Below are 26,775 nucleotides of genomic sequence, written 5' to 3'. Positions count from 1 at the left end.
GATCTCTTTCGTAAACTATGTTTCAGTGTTTCTAGTTTGTGTATTTCAGGACAAAATGTACATTTTTTTCAGACTAACCAGTTATGATGTAATGATTTCTCCTTCAAGGGGTACGTGATGAAATGGCAACTGAAGTGGGGTTAGAAATGCCATACAAAGACATTCCATATAAATTTGGACTCATGAAAGACAGTTTTGCAAATGGTATACCAGTAATCTATGCACGAGGCCAGGATCAGCCTGGCATTTTGGACATAAGCTGTGACCCTTTCCTGCCCTCTGAGTATGTAATTGCCACTGAAAATCCACTCCCATACTTGTCAAGATAGAAAGGGAATCTGAGAGTCTTTCTGATGGCTTTCTCCTCCTTAGGGATACCTAATAAAATATTAAGTATTTTCGGAAAAATATCAACAGAGGCCTGTATGGTATATGCTATGACCCAAACATAACAACTAAAGTAGGCTCGGTGGGAAGAATATGTTTAGATAATTTAGAAGATAAACGGTTTCTAGCTTCACTGATCCATATACTCTGTCAATCCAGAATTTGTTAAGTGCTTCCAATACAGATGATATATTTAGGAAATGATGTAGCTCAGCAATAGAAGACCAATGAAGCCCAAGCCATAAAACCACTAGGGAAGAGGACTCAGCTATATGCCATGAATAATATTTACATTCAATCAGAACATCAAGTACAGATTACATTTCTCTCCTACCAAGAATGTGCCACCTTTTGCTTAAGCAATCACTGTGCCATCATGACTTTTAAGTGATAACAACAACTCAGTCTCCCACAAATAATCTATGGAGGATACAGGCCCTGTAGTTTTTTTACACTGACAGAACAGAGAGCAAGATTATCTTCTCTTAAAATTTCCAAGCTCATTTAATCATCTAGCTATAATAGCACACAGCTTTTAAAGAGAGCCAACCCTGTTTCCACAAATTTGATAAGATTGCTCTTTTCTTAAAGGCACTTAGAAACCCTTTAAATCTGTAAGTAACTCACACTGGACCAATATCCTGGCACCATTAAAGCAGCACAAGAGTTTTGCCACTAAGTGCAAAAGCAAAGCAGGAGTTGAAGAGAAAGGATTCATACGCAATGCAAAGCACAGTAAGGGGGGGGGGGGGGGGGGGGGGGCGTAAAATAGATGTGAGATACACACTCGTCATTGCTCAGGACAAATTTAGGACTGGCTCCTTAACATCTTGCTGTTGCTGATGAAAAGGTACATGCAGATGTAGTGGCACTCCCTTCACTGGACTTGCTTGCAGAATCAAGTGATATTCACTGCCAAACCATGGGAATTTTGCCCCCCAAATTACACATCACATATATAGAGCTAGTTCATTTCTGAAGAGACACAGCAACAGCCTATAGCTAACACAAGACAACTGATCCTCTGGGAAGCAGGAGAAAATGATCTCTCATGCTGATAATTTATTAGATTAAGGATTTCATAGAATCATAGAATAGCCCCGGTTGGAAGGGACCTCAAAAGATCATTTGGTCCAACCTTTGATTTCTCAAAGAGAATTTATTTCATATATTATGATAAAAACCCCAAAGACTTTTTGTTTGGTTTAATTTCTATAGGACACAGGGATAGAACCGTACATTAGAGAGCATCACCAGAGGTCTCTGGTCTATAAGTGGTGGAACAGCTGAAAAATCTTTTATATTACTAAAAAGTAACAGTTCTTGCTAAGAGTTTCTCCATGTTAAGACACTTGTTTTACAGTACTGATAGAATATTGCCTTAAAAATCTCAGATTTGAATCAAGCTATTGGTTTATGAAATTTTAAATTCTTCTTGAGCTAATGTAGTACCTCACAGGAAAGGTAATCCTTCAGTCTTCTTCCTTCCTTCTCCCCCAAATGCCTCTGGTCAGTTCATAACTTCCCCTTTATATTTGTTTCAATGCAAAACAAAAAGGGGACCTGTTACCTTCTTCGTAGCTATTTATGTGACAATGTTGAATCCCTAAGTGACCTCGGCTCGCTTCAAAATTCTTGCTCCATTAAAAACAATAATGTCCATAATACATCCTCAGAGCCTAAGAGACGAAAGACTAAACGCAACGCTGCTGGTAGTTGAAGTGCCACTATCAAATGTCTCTACTTGCTTATCCTAATACTTTCAAAGACAACTACAACTATTATAAAGGCAAGTCTTGTGATATGAGAGCATGTCCCCAACATGCCACCACAGAATTCAAAGGGCAGTAAGTTTTGTCGAGAGCTGATGGCACCTACGTTAGCCGTGAGCTATAATTAACTAACCATGCTTTAGGAACACTTGTATTAACAGAAAATGCTGTTCAGTTGAAAGATAAGCTTCAAATTCTGCACGAACACTGCTTAGCTTGGACTTAGGGATGCCAACCTCTCTTCTGAACTGCAACATGAGTTCAATGCACATTGTTCATAGTCTTTATGCACAGCTAAATGGACACACTGTTTATCATAGCTAACCTGTTGGCAATAGTGAAAACCCATTTGGTTAAACTAGATACAAATTAGCAGAACTGACTAAGAACTTTTGTGGCATACCATTTGAAAACTTATTACTGAAATCCCTTGCTTTTTGTTTTCTATATTAGAAAGAAACCATAGATAGTTGTCAACCTAATCAGTTGAAATTATGGAGAATTCCATAAAAGCATGATTTTACTGAGGGTATTTATATGTGCTTATATGGCATTAAAATACATTCATTACTGGTCTCCAGCAAGGCATAGTTCAGATTGTTTCTTGGATTTTATATGTAAAGTAACTCATTTTTATGTGTTTACAGCCCAAAACAACATAATTATAGTTTTAGACCATTTACTTCTTGAATCGAATAAAAGGAGAATTTCAGTAAAATATTCAAATTTAAGCTATTTTTTCTTTGAAGAAATATTATGGATTTTCTTTTGAAGAAATGTTATGAACTTTCTTTCTAATCTATTATTACAGTTCTAAAGGATTCTACATAGATGTTTCAGAGAATTAGACAGGGATGCTTCAGAGATGATCTGTCTTGATTTAGCTTATTTTGTATATATCTATCAACCTGTTCAAGCCACGAGAGAGTCTGAAGGCCCATGAGGCATCATCAGATAAGAACACAGCTTCTGTTAATTTTTCTATCTCTCACAGTGCTGAGAAGTAAAATATACTGCCAATTCCTGAATAGAAAATATAATTTAGTTTTATGAACTCTATCTTAATACTGTCTTTGTAGCTGCTGAAATAATACAGTTGCAGACTGAAATAATTGGAGAAGGTAGAACACAAAGAGGAGAGGTAAAAGTTCAGACCTGAAAGATGGACAAGGGATAATGAAAGAAAGGACAAGAAAACAGTTACGAGGGGGTTAAGTGAGTGATGCATGATGTTTTGAAACACAACTCTAGTTCTCTTTTGCTTCCTGTTTTGTTAGCTGGATATTCAGAGAAAAGCACAGGAAAAGCACTTCTAAAAACTGCAGCAGAGAATGGGCTAGACCCAAGGAATGTAAAGAGCATGGAAAAAGATCTAGTAACAAAGGAGCAAGAAGAGCAAGGCTCCTGTGCAAAGGGTGAAAGCACATAAAACATTTAATTTTTCCAACCCCTAGGAGAGAACTTTTCAATTAAATCTTAAAATAAACTGGAAGGTCAGAGGTGTTTGATGAAACATTGTTTGTTTGTAAAAACATAGCTGGTTTATAAATCTCCATCTCCAATCCAAAAAAGATACTGATAAAGAAAAATATTGATAGAGAGAAAAAACCCCTCTGTTTGGGGAGCATGCTCATATCTTTGCAATCAGTAATTCTTACACCATTTTTAAAAAACACTGTCTCTGGTGACCCTGATGTTAAAATTTCTATTGGAATCTTACAGAAAACATCACAAAAGGAAAAAAAAAAAAAAAAAATGAACCAACAAACAGAGTCTGCAAACAAAGTGCACAAAATGCATTATTTTCCTCAAAGGCCCATTTTTCTGTACAGCTATCATTGTGTTCATCACCTTCTTGCACTGCTCTTGTACTTTGCGTGCATATGATGTCTTGTCCCAAGAATCTTACTAACCAAAAGCTGATGGATACCTTCTTGGAATGCAGATACACATATATTACATGAAGGTGTTATGTATTAGGATGTTTCATATTTAAAACTGTTTCGTTACTTTCAGACTTGAGCGTCATTCTAGAAATACAGTTTATAGCCTGATACTACTATTATCTACTCAGGACACCTAGAAAGGAGACAATAATTTAAATTATATGGAGAGATCTGACTTAAATGAATATAAACTAAGACAGTATTACTGCCCCAACTCTTTAGGTTTTTTGTTTCTCTTAATCTCTAAATTATAATGCTTTCTACTGAAAAAGTTTTATGAATAGAAAAAATATTTTGTATAAGGAAAGGGCTACACCTAAGCAAAATCGTTCTAAGTTATCGGTTTGGTATTTGTTGAGTATGAAAGAGATTATCTTTATGTATTCCTTGACATAGATAAGACTGAAAATGTTCTCTGACATATAGTTGGTAATATCATTTCTATGTTCATGAACTGTTTGCTTCCTGACTGAGGATCTCAGAACCCCCATTTTCTTTAAATACATCAGTTAATGAATTGAGATGTCAAGTATATTCTGAAAACCTAGAGGCAAATGAACTATACAGTGATATAAACACATACCAAAGCCCTTTAATGCCACATAAGCAAACTCACTATCTTTTCTTGAGGTAATACATTCTCATATACTCACATAGGATTTCAACAACCCAGAAGTGGAGAAGGACCTCCTTGATGGCAGAGTCTAGATCCCATTCCATTTGTGGGAATCATTTACTCCAAATACAGGGGTTTGTAAACAAAGTTTAGTGAGTGAGCTGGCTGAAGGTCCCAGGTTTTCTCCTCCACAAAAAACATTGTGTTAGAGCAGAATGATTTTGTGTTTCATACATACAAAATAAATTTGCGTTGCAACTGATGAGCAGTGTTACAGAATTGTGTATGTGCAGCTGCAGGCACATTTGACAAACAAAAGAATCTGAAGCAAAGGGATAGTTATAATCAGAAGTGGCTGAGTGATGCAGACTCCATAGAATATTCCCTATTGCTCATGATTTTGGTAGGAGAAGGGGAAGACAATTGCTCACCAGGTAGCAACATCAGCAACACAATCTCATCTGCTATCAGGCTGAAACATAGCTCAGGGACAGTGAACTAGATGTTCACCTTTTAATTTCATCGTTAAAGCAACAAGTGAGTAAATTTACCCATCACAGAAGTGGTAGTTTGAGAACACAGATTTTGCTAAGACTGAATGCCCCTGTGCAGATGGACAGAGAGTCGTGCGACTGCTTTGCTCACATGCTGACCTGTCTGCATGTAAGGCACACTAGGTCCACAAGCTGTCTCGCTCTGTATGCCAGCACAAGCTAAATAGCCTGGCTGGTTCGTTCTTTCTGCCTAAGCACTGCTAGTGCCTCACATGCAGCTCCACGTCATTTTCTGAGTTGCAAATGCCAGATCTGGGCACCTCTTATATAAAAGTTATTACTCATATCCTCTATTTCCACATTTTTCAAAGTGGGGATTAACTTTTGCCTGTGCCTACTTCCAGTGCGTTCTGTGCTCCTAAACTCTTTTACAATGCACTTGACTCTTCAATTTTCAACATAAAAAATAAGTAAAGGGTCATGAGCTCTAAACTTAAGCTCCTATCTAAATTTATAATAATATCCCAATCTCAACGAGTCTTTAAAATGGTTTTGTTTCTACAGAAATAATCCTGGAAGTACACCCTTTGTAAAACATGGGTAGTCAAAGCTGTACCTCACTTACTTATAGGAGCTGAGGAACTTCTGGGAGTTACTGCTTGTGATTGTAAGAGAAGGAATATAGGTGACTGGAAAGTCCAACCAGCATCTGAATGTGGGGAAATTCTGGATGCTTAAGAGGAAGGAAGGAAGTATCAAAGCTGTATTTCTAAATATTTGGGAGAGGGAAGATATTAGGGTATGCTTGGATGGCTAAACAGAAGATTTAGGAATTAAGCACACTCTGACTAGAGAAGAAAGTTATGCCAGAACTTAATCAAATAAAACAGTGGATTAAGAATTGATGGAAAACCAGAATTCCCCTAGAGCTTTCTATTGACAGCTGCTCTGTTTCTGCTTCTCACCAAGTAAATACAGAAAGAAATATTAATGTGGAAAAGTAGAGAGAGAAATGGGATGATCCTTAATACTCTGGTAACAAGACTTCTTAGACCAGTGTAATTTTTCTGTTCTCTCTTGACATTTTAAATAAGATTTATGTGCTGGTAGATGTTTCAAATTTTAAATGATGACCCATATAGTGTAATATGTCAGAAGAGCATTTCTCTGTCGACATTCTTCTGAATAAGAAATGCTCTAGACAGCATGTACTACTAAATGTTAATAGCTCTAAAACTACACAAATTGTAAATTTATTGAATTGTGTTAATAATGAATTCTTAAACTATTCACAGAATTCTGAAATAGTTGTAACCTGATCAGAATTAAAGGTGCCCACAGTCCTCTGAACTGAAAGGCAGAAGAGACCAGAGTCAGATGATCTTGCTAAAGAGAAGGAGCCAGTCTCCACCTCAAAGGTAGACTGGTTTGGGGCATTTTATTAGATAAAAGGAGAGAGAAGTACTTGAGATTACGTGGCAATGCTTATAGTGTCTCCCTTATGTCATTACATAAAAAAGTTACACTTAATTTAAAAAACAAAATGTAAGTTTCTAACTCTAATAGCTGCAAAAAGAGAAGCATGGCAATGAAAAGACAACAAATACTCATGTCTACAAGAAGCTTAAACAAATGTTTAGGTGTCAACTGCTAGTTGTAGGTCAGGATGGGGCTGCCTCCAAGGCACATGGCTTGGGAAGAAAGGTGTGGAGGTGCATAAGTCTAAGACCAGCAAAGACTTGGGTGAACAGCACAGAGGAATATGGTAACCAACCTGGTCCACCCTGTCCCAGGCAGAGTATGAAATGTGTGCTGCTTCTCTGGGAACAGAAATGGTTGGGGTCAGAAGGGGATGTGATTTTTCTTAAGTCAAGTCTGGATATGGCCTTTTTCTGAAAGCTTGTAAATGCAAAAAAAACCAACCCACAAAACAAGCAAGCAAGCAAACAAACAAACAAACAACCCCTCAGAAACTCAGAAGAGAGAAAATATATTAGATTTCCATGTTTCAGAGTATTGATATCTCACCCTGGCTTTAAGAGACTATCAAATGTCTTCTCTGTGAGCTGCTGTTTTCACTAGCTTATACAGTCATTTTATTACCTTCAGAATAAACATGATTCTTCAACTACAGATTTCTAGTAGTTCACTATAAAACACAATTCAAGTGAGAGAAGAAATCAGAATTTGCTGTGCCTTAACAACAGCATGATGGCATTGGCAAACATGAGCCAGAGACTGGTTATGACAATTCTGATTTATGAGCTTGATGCGAGTGGCACAAAATATCTGAAACCCTGTGTGAACCAAAGGCTGGGGCCTTCTCGTGGGATAACTCCTGCACCACATAGATAGAAAGTGTCCTGGTGTTGAGTTGGATGAGGGACATTAAACTTCTGTCTCAGAAATTTGCCCTCTGTCACCCTTGTTCTCATCTTCCCCAGATAGAGGGACAACAAAGGAATCTATCTTCTCGGGGCCTGATCCGTCCTGGCGTTGCACTGCACTTACTTAAAGTGGTGTAACTCCATTGATACAAATGGAGCTGCTGCCATGCACAACTGGAGCAAAGCAGCAGGTTCTTGGTCTTTTATCTACCTCTATGAAAAACAAACTCAGTTGTTCCACTGCTGCACATTTCCCCGTTAGTACAGGCAAAAATACTGACAGGTAGTGAAAATGTATTTTTGTACCGTCATATAACCTTGAGCACTTTGCCTTGTCATTTTTTTGTTATTTTCATCCAGTCCAATATGTAATCATACAGTAGCATCACAGAGAAAACCAGACTCACGCAATCACAGTTCTGCATTGATAATGGGTTATACATTTGAAGATATTGATCAACTGCAAGGAAAATAAATTGAAGTAATACAGGATTTGAGAAAGCTGCTGACTACAGACAACTGAGTCTGCAATCTTTTGGTATACTTCTTTGTTTTACCTTATTTAGATATCTGGAAGACTGCAGAAAGAAATTTTCAGGTATTCCAGCAAAAATCTATTGTATTCTAAGCCTAACCAAATTGAACAGTATCTCTATAAGTAAAAAACTGAGATAACGAAAGGTGAGAGGACACTCTAGTAGCCACATTTGAATGACACCAACATCTTATGAAGTTTAGTGGTCTCTGCAGAGTGTGTGAGGAACCTTGATCAGTAGATATCATAATGAACAACCAACCAAAATGCATCACTACTCTTCATTGGTAGTATTTTTTGAGATGTAAAAATTGCATTATCATAGATACACTCCAACAGTATGTTCCCCCTTACAGAGAAGGCTGAAGTTTATCTGTGGGATGGGTATATCACCTGTATATCTGATAAAGAAATAAAAGATTTCCCTTTCTCAGGTAGTCAGTCTGATCCCCTTACTAGTTACTAAACTTTGGTTAGAAGGAAAACCCATTTAATTATGACACAGTGGAAGGAGCTCAAAGCTATAATCATGGCGCTTTTTTGACATTTGTCAGAGAGGTCATTCAGCCCTTCACTGTCATTCCTGTTGATTTCTGGTCCCTGGATCAAATTTTCTAAAGGCAGTAATGACCATCTATTACTGATATTTTTCTATGGGGATATTTCTTTCATCTTTCATTCATTTTTAAAAATCCTTTGACTTCTATCCTCTCATGCTCTTTTTGTTGATGTTCTCCCTCCTTCACCATCTCTTTTCTTCTGTGTACCTCATCATTCATCAGCCTTACTTTGGACAGTAAAATCCATGTATTTACCTACTGATGTCCATAGCTTGATCCAGTACCATTGTAAAACTCCAAAATGTCATACTTCAGGGCAATAAAAACTCATCAGCCACCAGTAGAATGACACTGTTTAACAGCCACATAAACACAACTTTGTATGCCAGGATTTCCTTTGATCTAGTCAATGCTCTAACTTTCATTTTGATCTTTGCCAAGCATCTTAATCTCTTTCCTTGCTAACTATGGCTAATTTCTACATCAATAGGAGTTTTAAGAAAGTGATTAATATTTATATTTAAAAGGAAGAGATACATCCTGCATGGGGTTAACCCTAGAACCAAGTGAGGGTTTTTGTTCAGGATCCAATATATTCCGTTTCCTATGGAGTGAGTATGCCAGAACAGGTTAAAAATAGCTTCTTCCATTCATTAGAGTCAGCAGATGGCCATTAATCTTCCTGAAAGTATTGATTCAAACTACTCGTCTCCACTTTTAAGGCCCTTCACAGACTACCCTTTCCCCATCTATCATCCCTCCTTATACAACTGAAAAGGTGGCTGGCTTTGTAAAAAGTGGGTGACAGTTACAAACCAGCAGTCTCTCTTACATGCTGCCCCTCACGTCTGGAGGGAGCTGTACACAGCATTAACAAAGCTTTTCCATTTGTCTCCTTTAAATGCTTTCCTAAAACTTTCCTTTGCCATAAGGACTACAAAAGCATTACATAGTTATACATTGGTGGGATGGGACTAGAGTGTCTCTAGGACACGATCTTGCCAAGGACCATCTTAACATTGTCTACGTCTCCATCTTCAATATCTATCTGTCCCAAACTGCAATGTCTTGTTCTGTCCAAAAATGCGATGTCTCATCTTAACTCCTAGACTGCAAAAGCTTGAATGCAAGGTCTCTGTGTTACGTACTGTCTAGCAGAACATTTCCCAGCACATTCTGCAATGTAGACAGTTAATAAAAAACAAATATTAGCTCAGGTGGTCAAGAACTGTAGGGTGCACCATGGAAAGGTGCACAGTGCCAAAACCTCATGGACTAGTGTAAGCCAAAATTAATAGAACAGCATGGCAAGTGTTTTTCCCCATCTGCAGTTTAACCCCTGTAAGCCCAGTGCTGCACCTCAAAGAATAATGCCTGACCTTCACTGAGGCTTACTACCTCAGGCTCAATGTTAAGCCAGCATAAATACATTTCCTCTAGTTCATCACCTGCCACCCTGTAAGTTTCGGTATTGCCATTCCCTGTGCATCCAGTGCTGGTGTTACCCATAGCAGATAGCACCATGTTGTTTCTATGGCAGTCAGCACAAATGTGCCCTTAGCATATATGATAGATTAACTCTTTTACTTCTAGAATTGATGTTCTGTTGTTTGCTCATAAGCTAAATGTTCGCTGTGGTGTCTTTAAACTCTAGACCAGCAAATTTGGCTAATATACATCTTCCTTCTGCCCTAGTTTCAAGATCTTCCCAAAGGCATGTGGAATTTGCTGGAAGAAGTATTGAAGATGCTAGAGGCTCTCACCATGAAAATGTTTTAAAGACATCAAGAAACATACATTCCCTTCTTTCCCAAACCCAAATTCCAAGACAAGAAACTACATACTTTTTGGAAAGAAACGCCACAGTCATTAACACTCCATCCCTTACAATGAAAAGGAAGACTTCCCAAGTTCAGACATTGTCAGCAAAAAAACCTGATATGGAGTCTACAGCAACTGAGAAACAATCTTTTCTTGAAAAAAGAGGTGATACACACACTTTCCTTCTGCACGAGGAGCCAGACCCCAGAGCCACAACTGTCAGTGTGATAACCCATACCCCTCTCCATTTCAAACTGTACAAACCAGGTACCACACAGAGTGTTCCTTCTCGTCACAACACAAATACAAGTTCATTCTTTGCAAGGCCACATGCTGTTCAGCAAACTCGTTCCAAGTATGGCTATTCTCCCAGGAAATGGCCCAGTCGAGTCGCAGTCTTGAAGACTAAACCATCCCAAGATTTCCCAACAGAGCAGCAGAGAGCATCTCCTTTGGCAGCACATCTCACCTCCTCTTCCAATGTAATAGGTTCTTCCCTTGATACAGCTCCCCAAATTGCTAGTGTCCCAGCACGGTCTGCTCCCCAAGCACGGTTTCCAGCACAGACCGCAGCAGACAGAAAGGCATACAACACAGCGATGGATCATGTGGAACTGCCAAAAAACAGCAGTAGGACGCATCAGAAAGTCATTTGCGCTAATATGCCATGCTTTACTGGTGTGCAGTGCGAGGTGGCCGAAGATGGAGGATTTAAATGTGGGCCTTGTCCCAGTGGATACAGCGGTGATGGAATTACATGTGAAGGTAAAGGGGGAAATCCTCTTTCAAATTCTTTTATAACTTCAAATTTAATAACTCTCCAAAGTAAAAGTTAATTTTTATTATAAATTTGGAGATTTTTCTAGCTGGGATCATTCTGGTTTTCAAAGCCAATTATATTTCCAAATAATAGACAAACATTCTATAACTTTGAAAAAGCTCTTTCTGCTTACAAAAATGACATTTATTTGATAATATCTAATCTATTGAAACCAGGAACAGATTGCAATCTCACTTACCCTTGCTTAAGGCCAGATTCATTCTACTGAAGTCATCACATTTGAAAACATATAAAACTTCTGTGGAAAAGAGTAAAATTGATTCCATTTCTCTATACAACACATATTCTAGGGAAAACTAATTGTTCTACTACCTTAAAAATTACTTTTAAATATCTGTCTAATATCTTAAATAGAAAACTGAACTTGTCATCTGAAACGTATAACACCAGAAGGGCTTTCACAATATGAATTATTTATTAGACAGTTTAGAATACATCCATAAAACAGTAGTATTATGCACATTGTTGAAACAATGAATTCCCTGACTTGGCTATCATTAATTACACCTTTTGTTGAAATCCCTCTGATAAGTTGATATCTTAATCGGCCTTTCACTACATGAAGCAAAAGTATTTGCATCATCTGTTTCATTCTCTTTCACATATGGTTTCTCGTGCTCTGCGCACAGAGCAGACAGGCGCAGGGGGGTCTCAGCCGTGATGCACTGTGGAGGACCTTGCAGAGATTCCTTGCTGTAAGCAAGGCTTTGTGGGGGTGTAAAGCTCCCGGCAACACTGCAGCCCTCTGAGCTCAGAGCAGTGCTGGAGATATATTACAAAATGCATAAGAAAAGGTTACTATACTCTTGGGTGCTATATTTTTTGCTTGTTTGCACATTTCTGAAATGCCCCTTCTAAAGGTCTTAGGGTTACTTGGCACAAAAGACCCTGTCTTTGACCTCTGTTTTACACCTGGAGCTGGAAAAGTACCAAGTAGCTCCTAGTGCTGAGAAGCCCAAAGCAAGCTGGACCACAGAATGGCCTCCCCTCAAAGACCTGGGCCATGTACATATGAATATTTACAAATATGGGCATATGGCTGCTTTGTGTATATTTAGTATGCCCATCAGTACGGTCCTTAAAACATAAATCTACCTCTGCCTTTTACTGTCTCGCAAGATGAGATGTTTTCTTCAATTACTGGTATTACTGGAATCTCTCTGGAGAGTCCTTAGGATGAAATACTTTATTACCAGCATCATTCTCTGTCTCAGGGCTTGATGACATGAGACACAAACATCCTTTATTTGTCTCTTGTCACTGACCATGTCACCTGACTCAATAATAAGCCTGTCTGCTCCCTGCCTCTGCTTCATCCCGAGCCCCTCTGCGCACCTGTGAGCAGCACCCTGGAGCATGGCCCGAAATGTGAAAAGCACCCATTGTACCTCCAGCCATTGATGTCTCTTCCCATGTCAGATGCAGCTGATTCATCGTGACAGATGAAGTTGAAAGATGAGGCTAATTCCTTGGATTAAGGCCTGTCATAACCTCAGCTGTCAGCACTTTACAATCATAGAATCACAGAATCATAGAATGGTTTGGGTTGGAAGGGACCTTAAAGATCACCTAGTTCCACCCCAGTGCCATGGGCAGGGACACCTTCCACTAGACCAGCTTGCACAAAGCCCCATCCAACCTGGCCTTGAACACTGCCAGGGATGGGGCATCCACAGGTTCTCTGGAAAATCTGTTCCAGTGCCTTGCTGCCCTCACAGTGAAGAACTTCCTCACATCTGATCTAAATCTGCCCTCTCTTAGTTGAAAGCCATTACCCCTTGTCATGTCACTACATGCCCTTGTAAAGAGTCCTTCTCCAGTTTTCCTGTAGGCCCCCTTTAGGTACTGGAAGGCTGCTGTAAGGTCTCCCTGGAGCCTTCTCTTCTCCAGGCTGAACAACCCCACGTCTCTTAGCCTGTCTTCATAGGAGAGGTGCTCCAGCCCTCTGATCATCTTCGTGGCCCTCCTCTGGACTCGCTCCAACAGGTCCGTGTCCTTCTTATGTTGGGAGCCCCAGAGCTGAAGGCAGTACTCCAGGTGAGGTCTCACGAGAATGGAGTAGAGGGGGACAACCACCTTCCTCGACCTACGGGTCGTGCTTCTTTGGATGCAGCCCAGGATATGGTTTGCTTTCTGGGGTGGAAGCGCGCATTGCTGGGTCCTGTTGAGCTTCTCTTCACCCAATGCCCCCAAGTCCTTCTCCTCAGGGCTGCTCTCAGTCGACCCATCACCCGCCCTGTATTTGTGCTTGGGATTGCCCTGACCCATGTGCAGGACCTTGCATTTGGCCTTGTTGAACTTCATGAGGTTCACACAGACCTACCTGTCAAGGTCCCTCAGGATGGCATCCCTTCCCTCCAGCATGTCGACCACACCACACAGCTTGCTGTCGCTGGCAAACTTCCTGAGGGTGCACTCAATCCCACTGTCCATGTCGCCGACAAAGATGTTAAACATCACTGGTCCCAATACCGACCCCTGTGGAACACCACTCGTCACTGGTCTCCACTTGGACATCAAGCCGTTGACCGTAACTCTTTGAGTGCGACCATCCAGCCAATTCCTTATCCACTGAGCAATCCATCTGTCAAATCCATGTCTCTCCAATTTAGAGACAAGGATGTTATGCAGGACAGCGTCAAACGCTTTGCACAAGTCCAGGTAGATGACATCTATTGCTCTTCCCTTATTCACCAACACTTTAACCCTGTCATAGGCAGCCACCAAATTTGCCAGGCATGATTTCCCCTTAGTGAAGGCAGAATGCCACCACAATTGCACCAACTTCCCTCAAAACGGTAGTATCCTCTAAGAAGAGGAGGCAGCAAAATTGAGCAAGTGGTCAAAGTTTAGATGAGACAAAGATTTGAGATATCTTCAGGCTTAGATGCAACATGCATGGCAAGTGAGCAAAAATGTTGACAGACTCAGACACTATAGGTAGTTTTCACCATCATATTTGATATCATAATTCACTGAGATAAAAGAAACAGCCCGTCGGTAGCAAGTTTTAATACCTGTGGAGCTTGAGGGCATGTGACCTTTATTTAATAAGAGTATCTGAAATTACTCTAAGATAATAAATACTTTACTGAGTGATACTTATCTTGTGACAGAATGTAATTTTTTTTTTTTTTCCAGTTGTGCAGATTCAAAAGCAGGCTTGGAGGACTGGTAGGGAAAAAATAAGCAGCATCCTGAATATGGATTTCTTTTCTAAAGTAAATCATACCACATTTTATATCTGTAATATTCTTATCCCTTTGGACAAACCCCTCAGTCTCCCTGTTATGATTTAGTTGGAAGTCCTCTCCCTCTGCTCTGTCTTCCTGCTTTGGGAATCACAGAGTCACAGGAGTCCAGGCTGGAAGACACCTCTGAAGATCATCAGGTCTAACCTCCTACCTTCTTTTAGAAGAACATAGCTGGATGTCAGTGGTTTTGGCTTGTATTCAGGCATCTAAACTGAGATATGTTCAGATGCTCTTAGCAATTTCCATTTAGATCACTCCTTTCACTAACGACAACTTTGTCATCTGCATTTAGAAGTAGGACCTTGCTTTTGCCCATCTTGCTTTTGCATAATAAGCATTACAGATCCTTAATTCTTATACTTCTGTCAGCAGCTACTTACTCTGCAGATGAGGTGAGATGAAGTAGTTCCTCAAGGCTCTACTCATCACTCCCATGCTCTTTCATACAGCTGGCCAGGTTCTCAGCTTGTAGAGCTCTTTCACCTTCCTGCACAAAAGCAGTACCACCATTTATTAGTGGCCTAATATTAAGACTAGTCTGCTAAACAGGCAAGGCCTTGAAAAACTTCATTTCAGAGTAGCATTTTGGAGATAGCCAGCATCACCTAGTCAATAATAAAAAATAAGTAAGGGAGATAAAGCCTACTGTAGTCCACTGGATTCTCCTGGATGTTGTCTTGCAGAAGATGCTTGCTAGCATTTTTGGAGTAAATTTAGCCAATAATTCCTCCGCTGATGAAAGAGGTTACTAAATACCTAATTTCCACTCTGAGTGCCCTTTTCAAGGATATATACCATAAAACCAGTGCCCTACTATGGTACACTCCTAGCAGTTTTACAGGACAGCACCTATCACCTGCCAAATCTCACTGCAGAAGTGTCATAACACTTACAGAGCTTTAAATGTTTCAGCTCAGTATGCCAATCAAATAAAAAACTAGCACTTTAATAATGCATAACTAGTCCAAAGAGGATTGTTTTCAGAATGTTTCTGATATTTTGTCTAGTGTATGACAAGTGGCACAGGTAGCGCAGCACTTTGTAACATTTGAGGCTAATGCTCTGAAATATTTGCTAGTGTTGTTAGTCACCTTAGAGCAATTACTTATCATCCTGCCTCTGTTCCCCACTCTACAACAGGAACACAGACCTGCACGTTCAAAGATGCTGTATCCACTGGACAAGGAAACAAATGTTGTCTTTTCCCTGGGCTCAGTTTATTCACCAGAGTCTGTGCATATGGCACGGTCTGAGAGCAGCTGTTGTAGTTCTTGAGCTCCTTAGGGTACCCTAAGGTGGAAAATGTCCTTTCCATTTGATAACAGGGTTGAAGTTAACAAAAAATTCTGCTTCAGGCATCATTGTTGTGCTTCTTTCTGAAAGACCTAGACCTGAAGACTGAAGAAAGATAAGAATTTAAGCCAAATTTCTGGTCATCCTTGGTTTTATTTCTCTAACTGCAAGTTCATTTGATAGCGAGTGTCTGGTTGCTAAAACTGTACAATTAAAAAGTAAAAGACTCAGTTCCGTAGAATACAGACAGTTATTTAAAACTATTTTGGATTAGGTGATAGTTAAGGACTAGTATCTTTCTAGTTTTTTAATAGTCATAAAAGTTCCTCAGAATTCCTATGGAAAATAAAGTCCTGCTACTTTAGAAAGATTTTCTTAAAAATGTTTAGTCAGTAAAGCTCTGGGTTATTCTATAGGCTTTGCACAGTATTTTCTAAGGGAAAGGGAAGTCTAGAACAATAGTAGTCACGCTTTCTGCTCAAGAGTTAAAAACACAGCATTGACTTGACATTACAAAACCACTGCTCAAACCAAATAATTTTCAAAGTAACAGGAAAGATGGAGTAGTTGGGAAAATATTACAACCTGAGGATGAACAGCTGGATGAAATGAAGCAAAAATAATCAGGTAGCTGACATTCATCTGTTCTAACATTTTTACACCCAAAAAGCTGTACCATACCAGACCAAAAGTCCATCCTCTGTCTCTCTATCTCCAGTAGCTACCAACAGCAGATGTCTGGCAGTGTATGGGAAAGATACAGGGATACTGTCCAGAATAGTCTTTCAGCAAGTTATGGATCATAGGCTTCAAAAAGCCAAGGCGATGCCTTTGAACAGTCTGGACATGTCTGATTTTGCAGTTTTCTATCCTATCCCCCCAAGTCATGTCTTTCCCACAGACCTAATCTATTCACTTGTTGTTCATACAAAAGCTCTTCTATAACTTTGGTTATCCCTGTCACCTTTTTCTGCCTCTTTTCCACTTTCACTATATCTTTTCTGAGCTGGGGGATCAGACCTGAACATGGTATTTAAGATGCAGTTCACCATGGATACAGACCATAATAAAGTCTGGCATTTTGTGCTCTGCTCATTCCGTAACAATTCCTAACACTTTATTTGCTTTTTTTGACTGCAGATGAGCACTCAGCTGACATTTCACAAAACAAAAGCCATTAGTACAACCTAACCAGAACCATTGTCTGCATTTGTACTCCCAATTTATTCAGTCAAGTTAATCTTGTTAATTTTCTATTTGTTATGATGGGTATTTATTTCATAACTGGGCTCTGGCCTGCTGGACTATTTAAATATGCATATGAGTTATTTTAATTGCACTACTACATGCTTTAACCCTGTGCTTTATTTCCTTTATCTGTGTATCTTACATGCAAAAGAAAGGCTTCAGTCCACAACTTTTCAAAAGGAAAACCAATAACCTGGTAACTTTCTTTTCTGGGTTTTTTCCCTCCCTTGTGCTGCACATATTCAAACTTCATCTGTGCATTTAGGAAATTAGATTAATGCATCTTGAAAGAAAATAAATAATGTACAGTGATTGCATGAAACAAGGTAGACTATGCTCCTTCCAGTGAAGTCCATCCTGACGTGACTGGTTTTCAAATTTTTAAATGGAACTGCAGGTAATGCTCTTACATTTCTGAGCCTTGCTTTAGTGGTGCATGCCCAAGACCTCACGTGCTGGACAGCACAGGGAGTTTACTCGCTGTTGAGATGTTATCAATAACTCTGTCCTGGAAGCCATTTGCTGATTAGGTTATCAAAAATGGAGGAAACAACACAGCATCTGGTATTCCTGAGTACCCCCAAAGTTATCATAGAGAAACTTATAAAAGTGCACGATCTCATTTTAATGGAAAAAAGAAGTTTTGGGATATTTCCCAAAAAGCCCTTTCAAAGAAAACAATAATGGACTTCTCCATTTTCACCTCCAGATTTTAAATTATAAACATAAACATACGTACATTTGACAGCAAGATTGACCATTTGCAGCAATGTTTTCCTCTTTACTGTTATTTTCTACCATCCAAAACCGCTTAGTATAAAGCACTGCAATACCTTTGTACAATTTAGCAAATGTTTATGGAAAAAAATATTCATTTCAGAAGATGAAAGATGGAAGTTTTGGAAAAGAATTTGACACAAACAGTATATTTCTATTATGGAGGGAAATGTCTTTTAGGTGAATATTACTCTCACTCTTACACTGCAGCCAGTGTTCAGTTTTTATCTTTTGCTATTTGCCAGTAATAGAATAGTTTTAAACATTTTACTATTAAATGTCACCATAAGAGCTAAATGTTTTAATATCCAAAATACCATGTTCTTTTCTGACAGTTCAGATGCATCTCGAAATGTGTAAAGGCCAGATGGAAAGCACTCTATTCAAATGGACACATTCGCTTTAAGTGCTACATACAAAACACACTGAAATAAAGCATAATATGTTTGAATGTCACTGTGCTTGGCATAGCACTTAGGCACCTGGAGGCTTTATGCAACCATCATCCTACAGGAAAGGCAATCACCTTTCACATACTTCAAAAAGAGTGGTACATTTTTCCCAGGTTTTGTGTTTCCCTGTCTCCATGCAGAGAATATTAACCAATTCTACCTACTGTTAATTTCTAATTGCAAAGAAATCCCTTTATAAACAAGTCCTGTGCTTACCCAAGCCCAGAAGAATGGAGATGTCTCAGATGGACGTGTGTGCAGCGGATGGGTCGGCACCCTCCTTTCAAAGCCCTGCGCCTGTCATTGACTTCAGTGAGATCTAGCGCAAGCCCCCCAATGCGAGTGGTGCCTTATAGATATAGTACTGCAATTTTAAAGGAATAAAAAATTTCTTTGAAAACAGCTTCAATTTCTTTCCCTTTCTTTCACTTTCCATTTCATCACGGACTGCTACCTGCTGTTCGCTCTAATAGCAGAGGATCCCCAGCTGCCTGAGCCTCTGACCTGCTCCAACAGCTGCTACCGGTCGCTGAATTAAAAAAACTTTGGGAAAGTTTAACACTAACTGCTTAAATAGGTCTAAATCAAATCTAGTTAGTTGCCCAGACAATGTCCTTTTTTTTTATTCTTTTTTTCTCACAGATGTACACTGCATATTTCAGCAAAACACATGCTGAACTGCAAATGTCTAAACCTTATAGCCCATCAAATCAAAACTAAATTTAGCCTAATGACATTCTCAGCATGTATAGTATGGTTCTAAACTATACCTAGTGAGTTTTCTGTTCTCAGGCATGTCAAACCCTAAAGTTATTTTAATGCAGCATTGAAAATTTCACAGTTAAAACTGTATAGTGATAGGAAATGTAAATACTGAAGTACCTGAAGACCAGACCTAATACCAAATACATTTCTTCAATGTTATTTGTGTCTAAATGGTTTATTTAAAGGTACCTTCTTGGAGCTTGTCTTTTTAACTGCAATTGGAAAATGTGTGGTGGCTTTCATTACTGTTTTGGATGGCAAAGTTCATATGCAAAGGCTTTATTTGAAGGCTTGGTAATAATCACAAGAGGTGAGGAGGTCTTCAACACATGAACTTCAGTTAAATTATGTTGTGCTACAAGTATTTGTCCTTCATTTTGCTTCCCAATTACACAGTCCATTTTCCAGTTTTAAGAACAAAATGTGGTACATTAGGGGTTTTTTTTCCCCCTTGTAACAATACTTAAAATGAAAAATGCTTTGTTTCAGATCTCTTCAGCTTCATTTTGCATTTTCCTTGGAATAACCTTGCTTAGCTTCATATCCATTATAAAAGACAAAACTCTGCCAGTAAAGTGTGCCAAAGTACAACATTTTTCTTTGTATTCACTTCCCAAGCACAAGGAAAGGTATTTTTCATTCTGTTATGTGAGGTAGCTTTTTTTTCTGAAGGCACAAGAACCACCTGATACACATGCCTTGCTCTGCTCCTGCACACAGCGCTTCTTCTTTGAGTAAGTGTCAGTGGTCGTCTTCTACCTTCAGTGGTCTTCTCTCCTCCGCTCCTGCGCTTGGCATACAAAACTACCTCTTATCAGAGGGCTACAAACAGAAGTGTTCATGACATCAGATGTGAGGTCTCTGCCTTAGATTTCTAGATTTAAGAAGCTAAACCTTCCAGGCTTCCTGCACGATAAAGGCATTAGGCTCATAATGATATTTAAAAAACAAACAAGTCTCTTCAGCGAATAGCCTGTTTCAGGAGCTGCAGTACTTTCCAGCTTTACACAGTACAACTGCTCATCCTCTTTCTTCCACAGAATGACATTGCATATTGCAATATGTCAAGAAATCATTATCTAACTTGCTGCTTTGTCTGCAGTCCTCACGCTACTTATTAAACATTAAAATTGTTGCTTAAATGTTTGTCATTTTGCTGACAAATTCCCATACAGCTCTTTTCTAAACAGAAGAAACACTTCATCTCTGCTTTAGTGTAGCTTCTGACACCTCTTAAGGCTTACTGAACATCCACAAGGCAAATTTGTAGAAGGATGGGCAAGGTCTTTAGTTATTAAGTACATTTGTACTTGCTCCATCCTTAGAATTCAAAAATACATACCTAAAAATGTGTATGCTCAGAAGTTAAATATGGTTATGTTGAAGTCATTCCCTTGCAGATATTATATAGCTACTCATTAGTGCTGTATTACTAATGTGATACCTACTTTTATCCTGCAGTGTTTTCCTCCGTAGCCAAATTACTTGTTGGATTAATAAAATGGTATGGGAAAGTCATAACAAGTGCTGTGCTCATAACCACACAGAATGTAATATTTGAACTGTATTTTTTTTTCTCGTGTTTTATTCTTGCAGTGTACTGTGACCCACCATGTGAACATGGAGGAACTTGCCTATCTCAAAATACTTGTTCTTGTGCTTATGGATTTGTTGGTCCTCGATGTGAAACAAGTATGTATGAACTCGTTCAGGCTTTTGTCCTCATTACATGTTTGAATTTGCAGAAAATTAGAAGACAAAAAAAGCCTTTTTATTTTTCTATATTTCCCCTTAAAATGATGGTTGAATAGAGCAAGGAAATCAAAGTATAATATATTGAAGTAATACAGTAGCTAAACTATTTCAGAGCATATATTTATCAGCAGTGTAGTTGTATTATATAAAAATACACACATTTATATCAACATTTTATACATAAAATGCTCCTGGAAAACCAAACAAACAAGCAAAAACCTCCATGTTATTTATAGTAACATTTATTAAATTCAAGGTTGTGCGAGTGAATGCAGTAATACTAATTTTGAGAACACAAAAAGACAACCATACCTATTAGGAGTCGCATTATTGTGCGATACAAGTTACAAAAGAAGTTCAATATATAGAACATCTGGGGGGAAAAAATCAGCCTTCAAACCCTTCTATATTAGCTGAATGGCGAAACATGCAGTTGCATTATTAGAGCCCTTGCTGCTTATTTAAATATCAGGTTGCCCTTGACAGGAATATAATTTTATCTCTGAACCAGAGTAGCTGGAATACTTAAAAAGCAAAGAATTTTAGATGCTAGACTTCTAATAGAGAAAGAAAACCAAGGAAAGGGACAGTTTCATCTCTCAGTTTAATCTTGGACTAATACCATTAGTTATCTGCTGTAATAGAGCAACTTTAGGATCTGCATAGGTGTTACAGATGAGAGGTTTTGATTCTTTGTATATTTTCCAGTGGTGTGTAACAGACACTGTCACAACGGAGGGGTCTGTGTGTCACCGGATGAGTGCAAATGCAGAAATGGATGGAGCAGCCCTTCTTGCGAAACAGGTAAGTGGTTAGAAATGATTGGTCTCTCATGTCTTTTGTTGCCCGAAATCCATGTGATTCCCACAATTCAGCAGTCAGACTGGGAATCGCTTAAAGAATTAAAACATAAGAACAGGAGACCTACTAAAGGGCAAAACCTCAGAAGGCTTTGAGTTTATGTAAGTATTCGTAAATTTAGATGTTTATCTAAATCTCAGGGTCACATAGAGGAAACCCACAAACAAAACCTTTTTGTAGCTTTTCAAGCTTGCGTGATTCTGGAGTTCATTCTTAGCATGCACAAAACCAAAAATAAAGCTATTCACCTTTTCAGAAGTTACTAGGTAGCTCTGCAAATAAGAATAATTCTCATTGGGATTTTGGAGATGTGTTGATTTACAGTGTCAGCTGCCATGGACATAACCTCACTTTTTGTTGGTCTTGTTCATGGAGAGCTCAAAGAATGAGTCCTGCCCCACACCTGCAGTGGCAGAGATGAGGGCAACGCAGCCATCTGCACTGCTCACCGTCTGTGCAACTTCCAGTTTTCATCGCTTTTAACCTTACACATTTCTCTCAAGGTATGCTGGTGGGCCAGAAAGAACCATTTGGCTTTTGGTGATTTTTAGTGGTATGCAGTCATATCTGAACTTAAAAACACATTTTATGGAGATGGGAATAGAAGGAGGCCAGTTTAAGTTAGGACAAGTATATAAGGAAGCAAATGTGAATTCTGCTGCTAAGTTAGCAACCGCATACACACTTCTAATACTGCATAGTCTAAGAAAGAAAAGTGAAGCTAGAAAGGTAAGCTATCAGAAATTGAGACTGACTACTAAGATTTTTGTCGTCCAGTTTTTGGATTCAGTTTTGCCATTCCAGAAGATGCCTTGTGACTGTGCAAGACAGAACAAAAGCCAGTTTACAAGAATGTAACCATTCACCCCCTAATGTTAAACATCCTGCTGCTGCCAGAATTCACACTGCTCCTCCTGCCTGCATCTCATACTTGCAGAGTACCTACAAAAGGCATGCACAGAAGTGTGCGTGCTCAGGGAAAAGCCACTTCCACCTGTCAGTACAAAATGACAAGGTGAGGATTGGAACTAGGTACCTATTTCTAGTCAGGACTCGTAGTTTGAACCCTGTTTTGAATAGATACAGACCTTCCACTCAGGGTCTAAGCGCTAAAAGCTGGAGTACGTATTTTTCCTCCAAAGGCACAGCAACTACAGCACTCACCTGGGACAAGGCATGCAAAATAGTGAAATATTAAAAGGAGCATGAATGAGGAGTACCTTAATCAGTGCCAAACCTCAAGGCTACAGAAGCAGTCTGCCTCTGCCATAGTGAATATTAAATGACTAAGACACCTTCAGCCTACATTACCTTCCCTGGAAGGTGAGAGATGTCATTTGAACTTCTATCTCCTGAAGACTGCTTTTCCTGTAAGTGTTGAAATGACAGACCTGTTGAGGACACATAAATTAACCTAGCTAAGATCCACGGTAAATGACTGGGATTGCCACTAGCTATTCTGGTTCCCACTATCTCCTCTTTTTCCTGCTGGAGATTACTCTCCTTGAGTTCTGCAAATTTATTTTGGAGTGGCTTTAAACAGGATTATTCCAAGAGGAGGACAAGCCACAGCAGCAGAAGCAGTAATTTCCAACCCAGAATAACAGCAGCAGGATTTGTTTGTCTGCCAGTACCTTAGGGGAAAGGCTATCAGGCTCACCTCTCCGGCACTGTTTTGTGTGCACTGCACAGAGTATTTTGTGGATACTGTTGGGGTTTCCTGCCTCAAGTGATATGATAGAAGTCTCTGGATGAACACAGATATAGAAACAACAAAAAAAGGGGACTTAGGGGACTTTACCAATGGAAATATAAACACTGACAGAGTGTGGATATCTGTGAACTAGCTGCAACAATGAGGCAACTAAACCAAATCCACCATTAGCAATGAATGAAGTCCATTTTGATTTCATAAGTGACTGCTGCTTAGTCAGAAAAGCCTCTCATCTAGACTACAATTTCACTTTTTTTCTCTTTCCATATTGACATTTTATTTCTCCTTTAGTTCATCTGAAACATTTTAGTGACCCTTAATTTATTTAAGCTTAAATGTATTTAATTTATTTAATGGGTTATTCTGTAAGATACTGAAAGACAAAGGGAAGAGCAGGAAAAAGGCTGTTTTAAAGTGTCACTCTGCTTTACAATGAAAACTTTATCAGATTCCTTATTCTTCACACACTGACTTCCCAACTAAACTAATTTGCAATTCTAATACTTTTTTTCCAACAGTCAGGCACTTGCTGCATAGAAATATGCAAGACAGCTTTTAATTCCTAGTGCCTGTTATATCATCTACAGTAATAACAGATAAATAAAGAGGCAAAGGGAGCTCAGCCAGTGGCTTTGTTGGTGATGCATGAGCCAGTATGTTGTGGGAACTGGCATTTAAATGAGGCAGAACAAATGGAGGTTTTGCAGTGTATACCTATTCAACTTATGGAAATGCCACGATGCTCTGCTGAACTCAGACAAGCAGCAAATGGTTAATATCTCATCTCCAGGTTATCCAGGCTGTATGCAATGCGACTACATTTTACTACCTTGGGATTGTGTTTGGTGAGGATACTAGAGTGGAAGCAAATGAACTGTGCAAATCAAAGGAAGACATCAGAAATAAACTATTAAATTATGTTTTATTTCATCCCCCAAGCTATGCTAAAACACCACTGAAATGTTCCCACTGTGTCGACAATGAATAAATGCCACGGCACAACTGACCAGCAAGGATTGTGCGAAATTTATCACAATATTACTGGAAATGTTTATTCTGATGACATGTGCAGCAGAAAACGAGTGCCCACTCTGAAAAATTCAAAATTATATGAGATTCAATGAGTTATGTTATATTCACATACAGCTGTGTGCAATCCTGTGTGCTTGAATGGAGGGATCTGTGTACGGCCAAATATGTGTACATGTCCTTATGGGTTCTACGGGCCACAGTGCCAGAGAGGTAAGAAAGTTCTATTTATCATCTTGATAAAGGATCCGGGCTTAAAATATAAACAGCAGCCTATATCGTTACCTGCCCCCCCCATGAAGTGTGTCCAGAGACTTTCCTTGTCATAACTCCCTGTGTGCTCCTTTGATGTTATAGTCTGTTGTAAATCCACATTATAGTGTTCTTAATGGTATTGTGAAGGAGTAAGCACTTATTTATGATGGTATTAATGATAACTAAACAATTAATCTAAAAGTATCTGAAGTCAGTGATATTGCTAATTAGCAACTATTCAATTAAATGTTAAAGCATGGCTCTACTTTGTTCATTTTGCGTACTCTACAGTGGGTACTATACTGCATTTCAGAGCCAGATGATAATTTATCTTCAAATGGGGCTCACAATATCACCTACTTGACCATCCTAGAGTGTTGTGGATGGGAGACTTGTATAGGACTTCTTCAAATCCCTGCTCAAAGATGTGATCAAATATTGCTCTGCCTGACATAGAGCAGGACCTGATTTCAAACCCCTGTCCTGAAGGGGAGAGCTCTAAACTGTGGCTAACAGTATCTTGGGCTTCTTGCTCACTTTGTGCTGCAGAAATCAAACTAATGAATACTTTAACTACCCATTAGCTCAGGCAGAATAAACAGGAGAGAGGAACTTACGTTATAGGGCTCAAATAGCTGGAAGACCCCTGTGCATACACCACTTGCTTTTCATTTTTTTGAGCATGGCTCTAATAACCCCTCCTGAATCTGGGAGTATAAATAGACTCTCATTACCAAACCTGAACTATTTCAATATTAAAAGTTCTTTTCTCTTTCTCTCTCTCTTTTGTTTCCCTGGAGTTCCTACATGAATGCAATCCCAATGCATATTTTTGCAAGTGAATGATTCACACACAAAAATCTAATTGCAAATGGAGCTTCCTGGAAGCTCTTTGTTTTTGTGATGTTGGGGGTGAAGGAGAGAGTGAATATGATACAGACTCTGTAATTTGATGATCTTTCTCTTGAGGTTCAACGTGGAAGGTGATTTTCAACATCTAGGTGATTTGGAATTTTTATCCTTAAGTGTTTAAGGTTTATGGTTTAAACAGAACTAAAACTTGAAAATAAATATCCACATTTGTGGGATATGGAAGTGATATAGGGAGATAGGGGATGGATGCTGAAGAAAAGCAAAGCCCTTCCTTCTGCTTCATTGAGAAAGGGGGAAGAAATAGCACCAAAACCAAGTTAGCTAGTATCAAACACTGATCTATTTCAAGGGCAGAAGCCCTTGAAGAAGCCCTTTAGCTAGAGAGTTAAAAACCTAGGAGGTTCTCAGGAATATTCTGACCACTTAACTGCAGGTATCTAAAAGAGACTCTTAGGTGTTAGGAGTCATGTCACACATTCTTTCCACAAAGAGAGAATGAGGATCTCCAGCTAGGCATCTGCCCACATCACCCTTTGGAGACACACCTTCCCTACCCCAACTAAAGAAAAAAGCCTCTGCAGACTGGTCTCCCAACACAGGCACCTAAATAAAGAGCCTGTATCTAGGCAATGTTGATCCCCTGTGTGATTTTCATGCACAAAATTTTTGCTTTCCTTTCACTAGCTCTTTGCATTCCCCCTTGTAAGAACGGTGGTCACTGTGTTCGAACCAATGTGTGTTCCTGTACTGAGGGCTACACTGGAAGAAGGTGTCAGAAAAGTAAGTGACAAACTTCCCTTTGCTTTCCAACGTTCCCTGACTCATAAACAGTTTTTCTCTTTTTTGTGCATGTTCAACAGAATATTTAGTCTGGATTTCTGCCATGATCTCCTATATTTCTATCAGAACACATATAGCACTACGTTATGGCTAAAACCAACTTGTTAATTAGAATAGCATTAAGTCAAGTCAATGTTGGGAGTAGAACGTCTTGCTAGAATCATCTCTAAATATTTCATGCGTTCAGAATGAGTAACACTCATATTTGGAGATGAATTAATTATTTTGCATTAAAGACTTTTTGGGGAAAAAATTAAAGCCAAAGGCAGAGCAGCTGACTGAGATCCTTAAAAATATTAG

At 39.1% G+C, this 26,775-nt stretch overlaps 1 protein-coding gene across 1 annotated transcript in view; it reads left to right on the top strand.

Moving 5' to 3' along the window:
- LOC126038618 (von Willebrand factor D and EGF domain-containing protein-like) overlaps window positions 1-26,775 on the top strand; it is a 188,179-nt gene that overhangs the window by 129,195 nt on the left and 32,209 nt on the right. Inside the window, exons 21-25 of the mRNA XM_049800584.1 lie at window positions 10,393-11,283; window positions 20,745-20,840; window positions 21,612-21,707; window positions 24,625-24,720; window positions 26,320-26,415. Of these exons, the coding sequence (XP_049656541.1) occupies window positions 10,393-11,283; window positions 20,745-20,840; window positions 21,612-21,707; window positions 24,625-24,720; window positions 26,320-26,415 (1,275 nt within the window). The remainder of the gene's footprint in view (window positions 1-10,392; window positions 11,284-20,744; window positions 20,841-21,611; window positions 21,708-24,624; window positions 24,721-26,319; window positions 26,416-26,775) is intronic.

Source organism: Accipiter gentilis, chromosome 1, assembly GCF_929443795.1.
Source record: "Accipiter gentilis chromosome 1, bAccGen1.1, whole genome shotgun sequence".
Classification (NCBI taxonomy): Eukaryota; Metazoa; Chordata; class Aves; order Accipitriformes; family Accipitridae; genus Astur; species Astur gentilis.
This window is presented reverse-complemented; position numbering and strand designations above follow the sequence as displayed.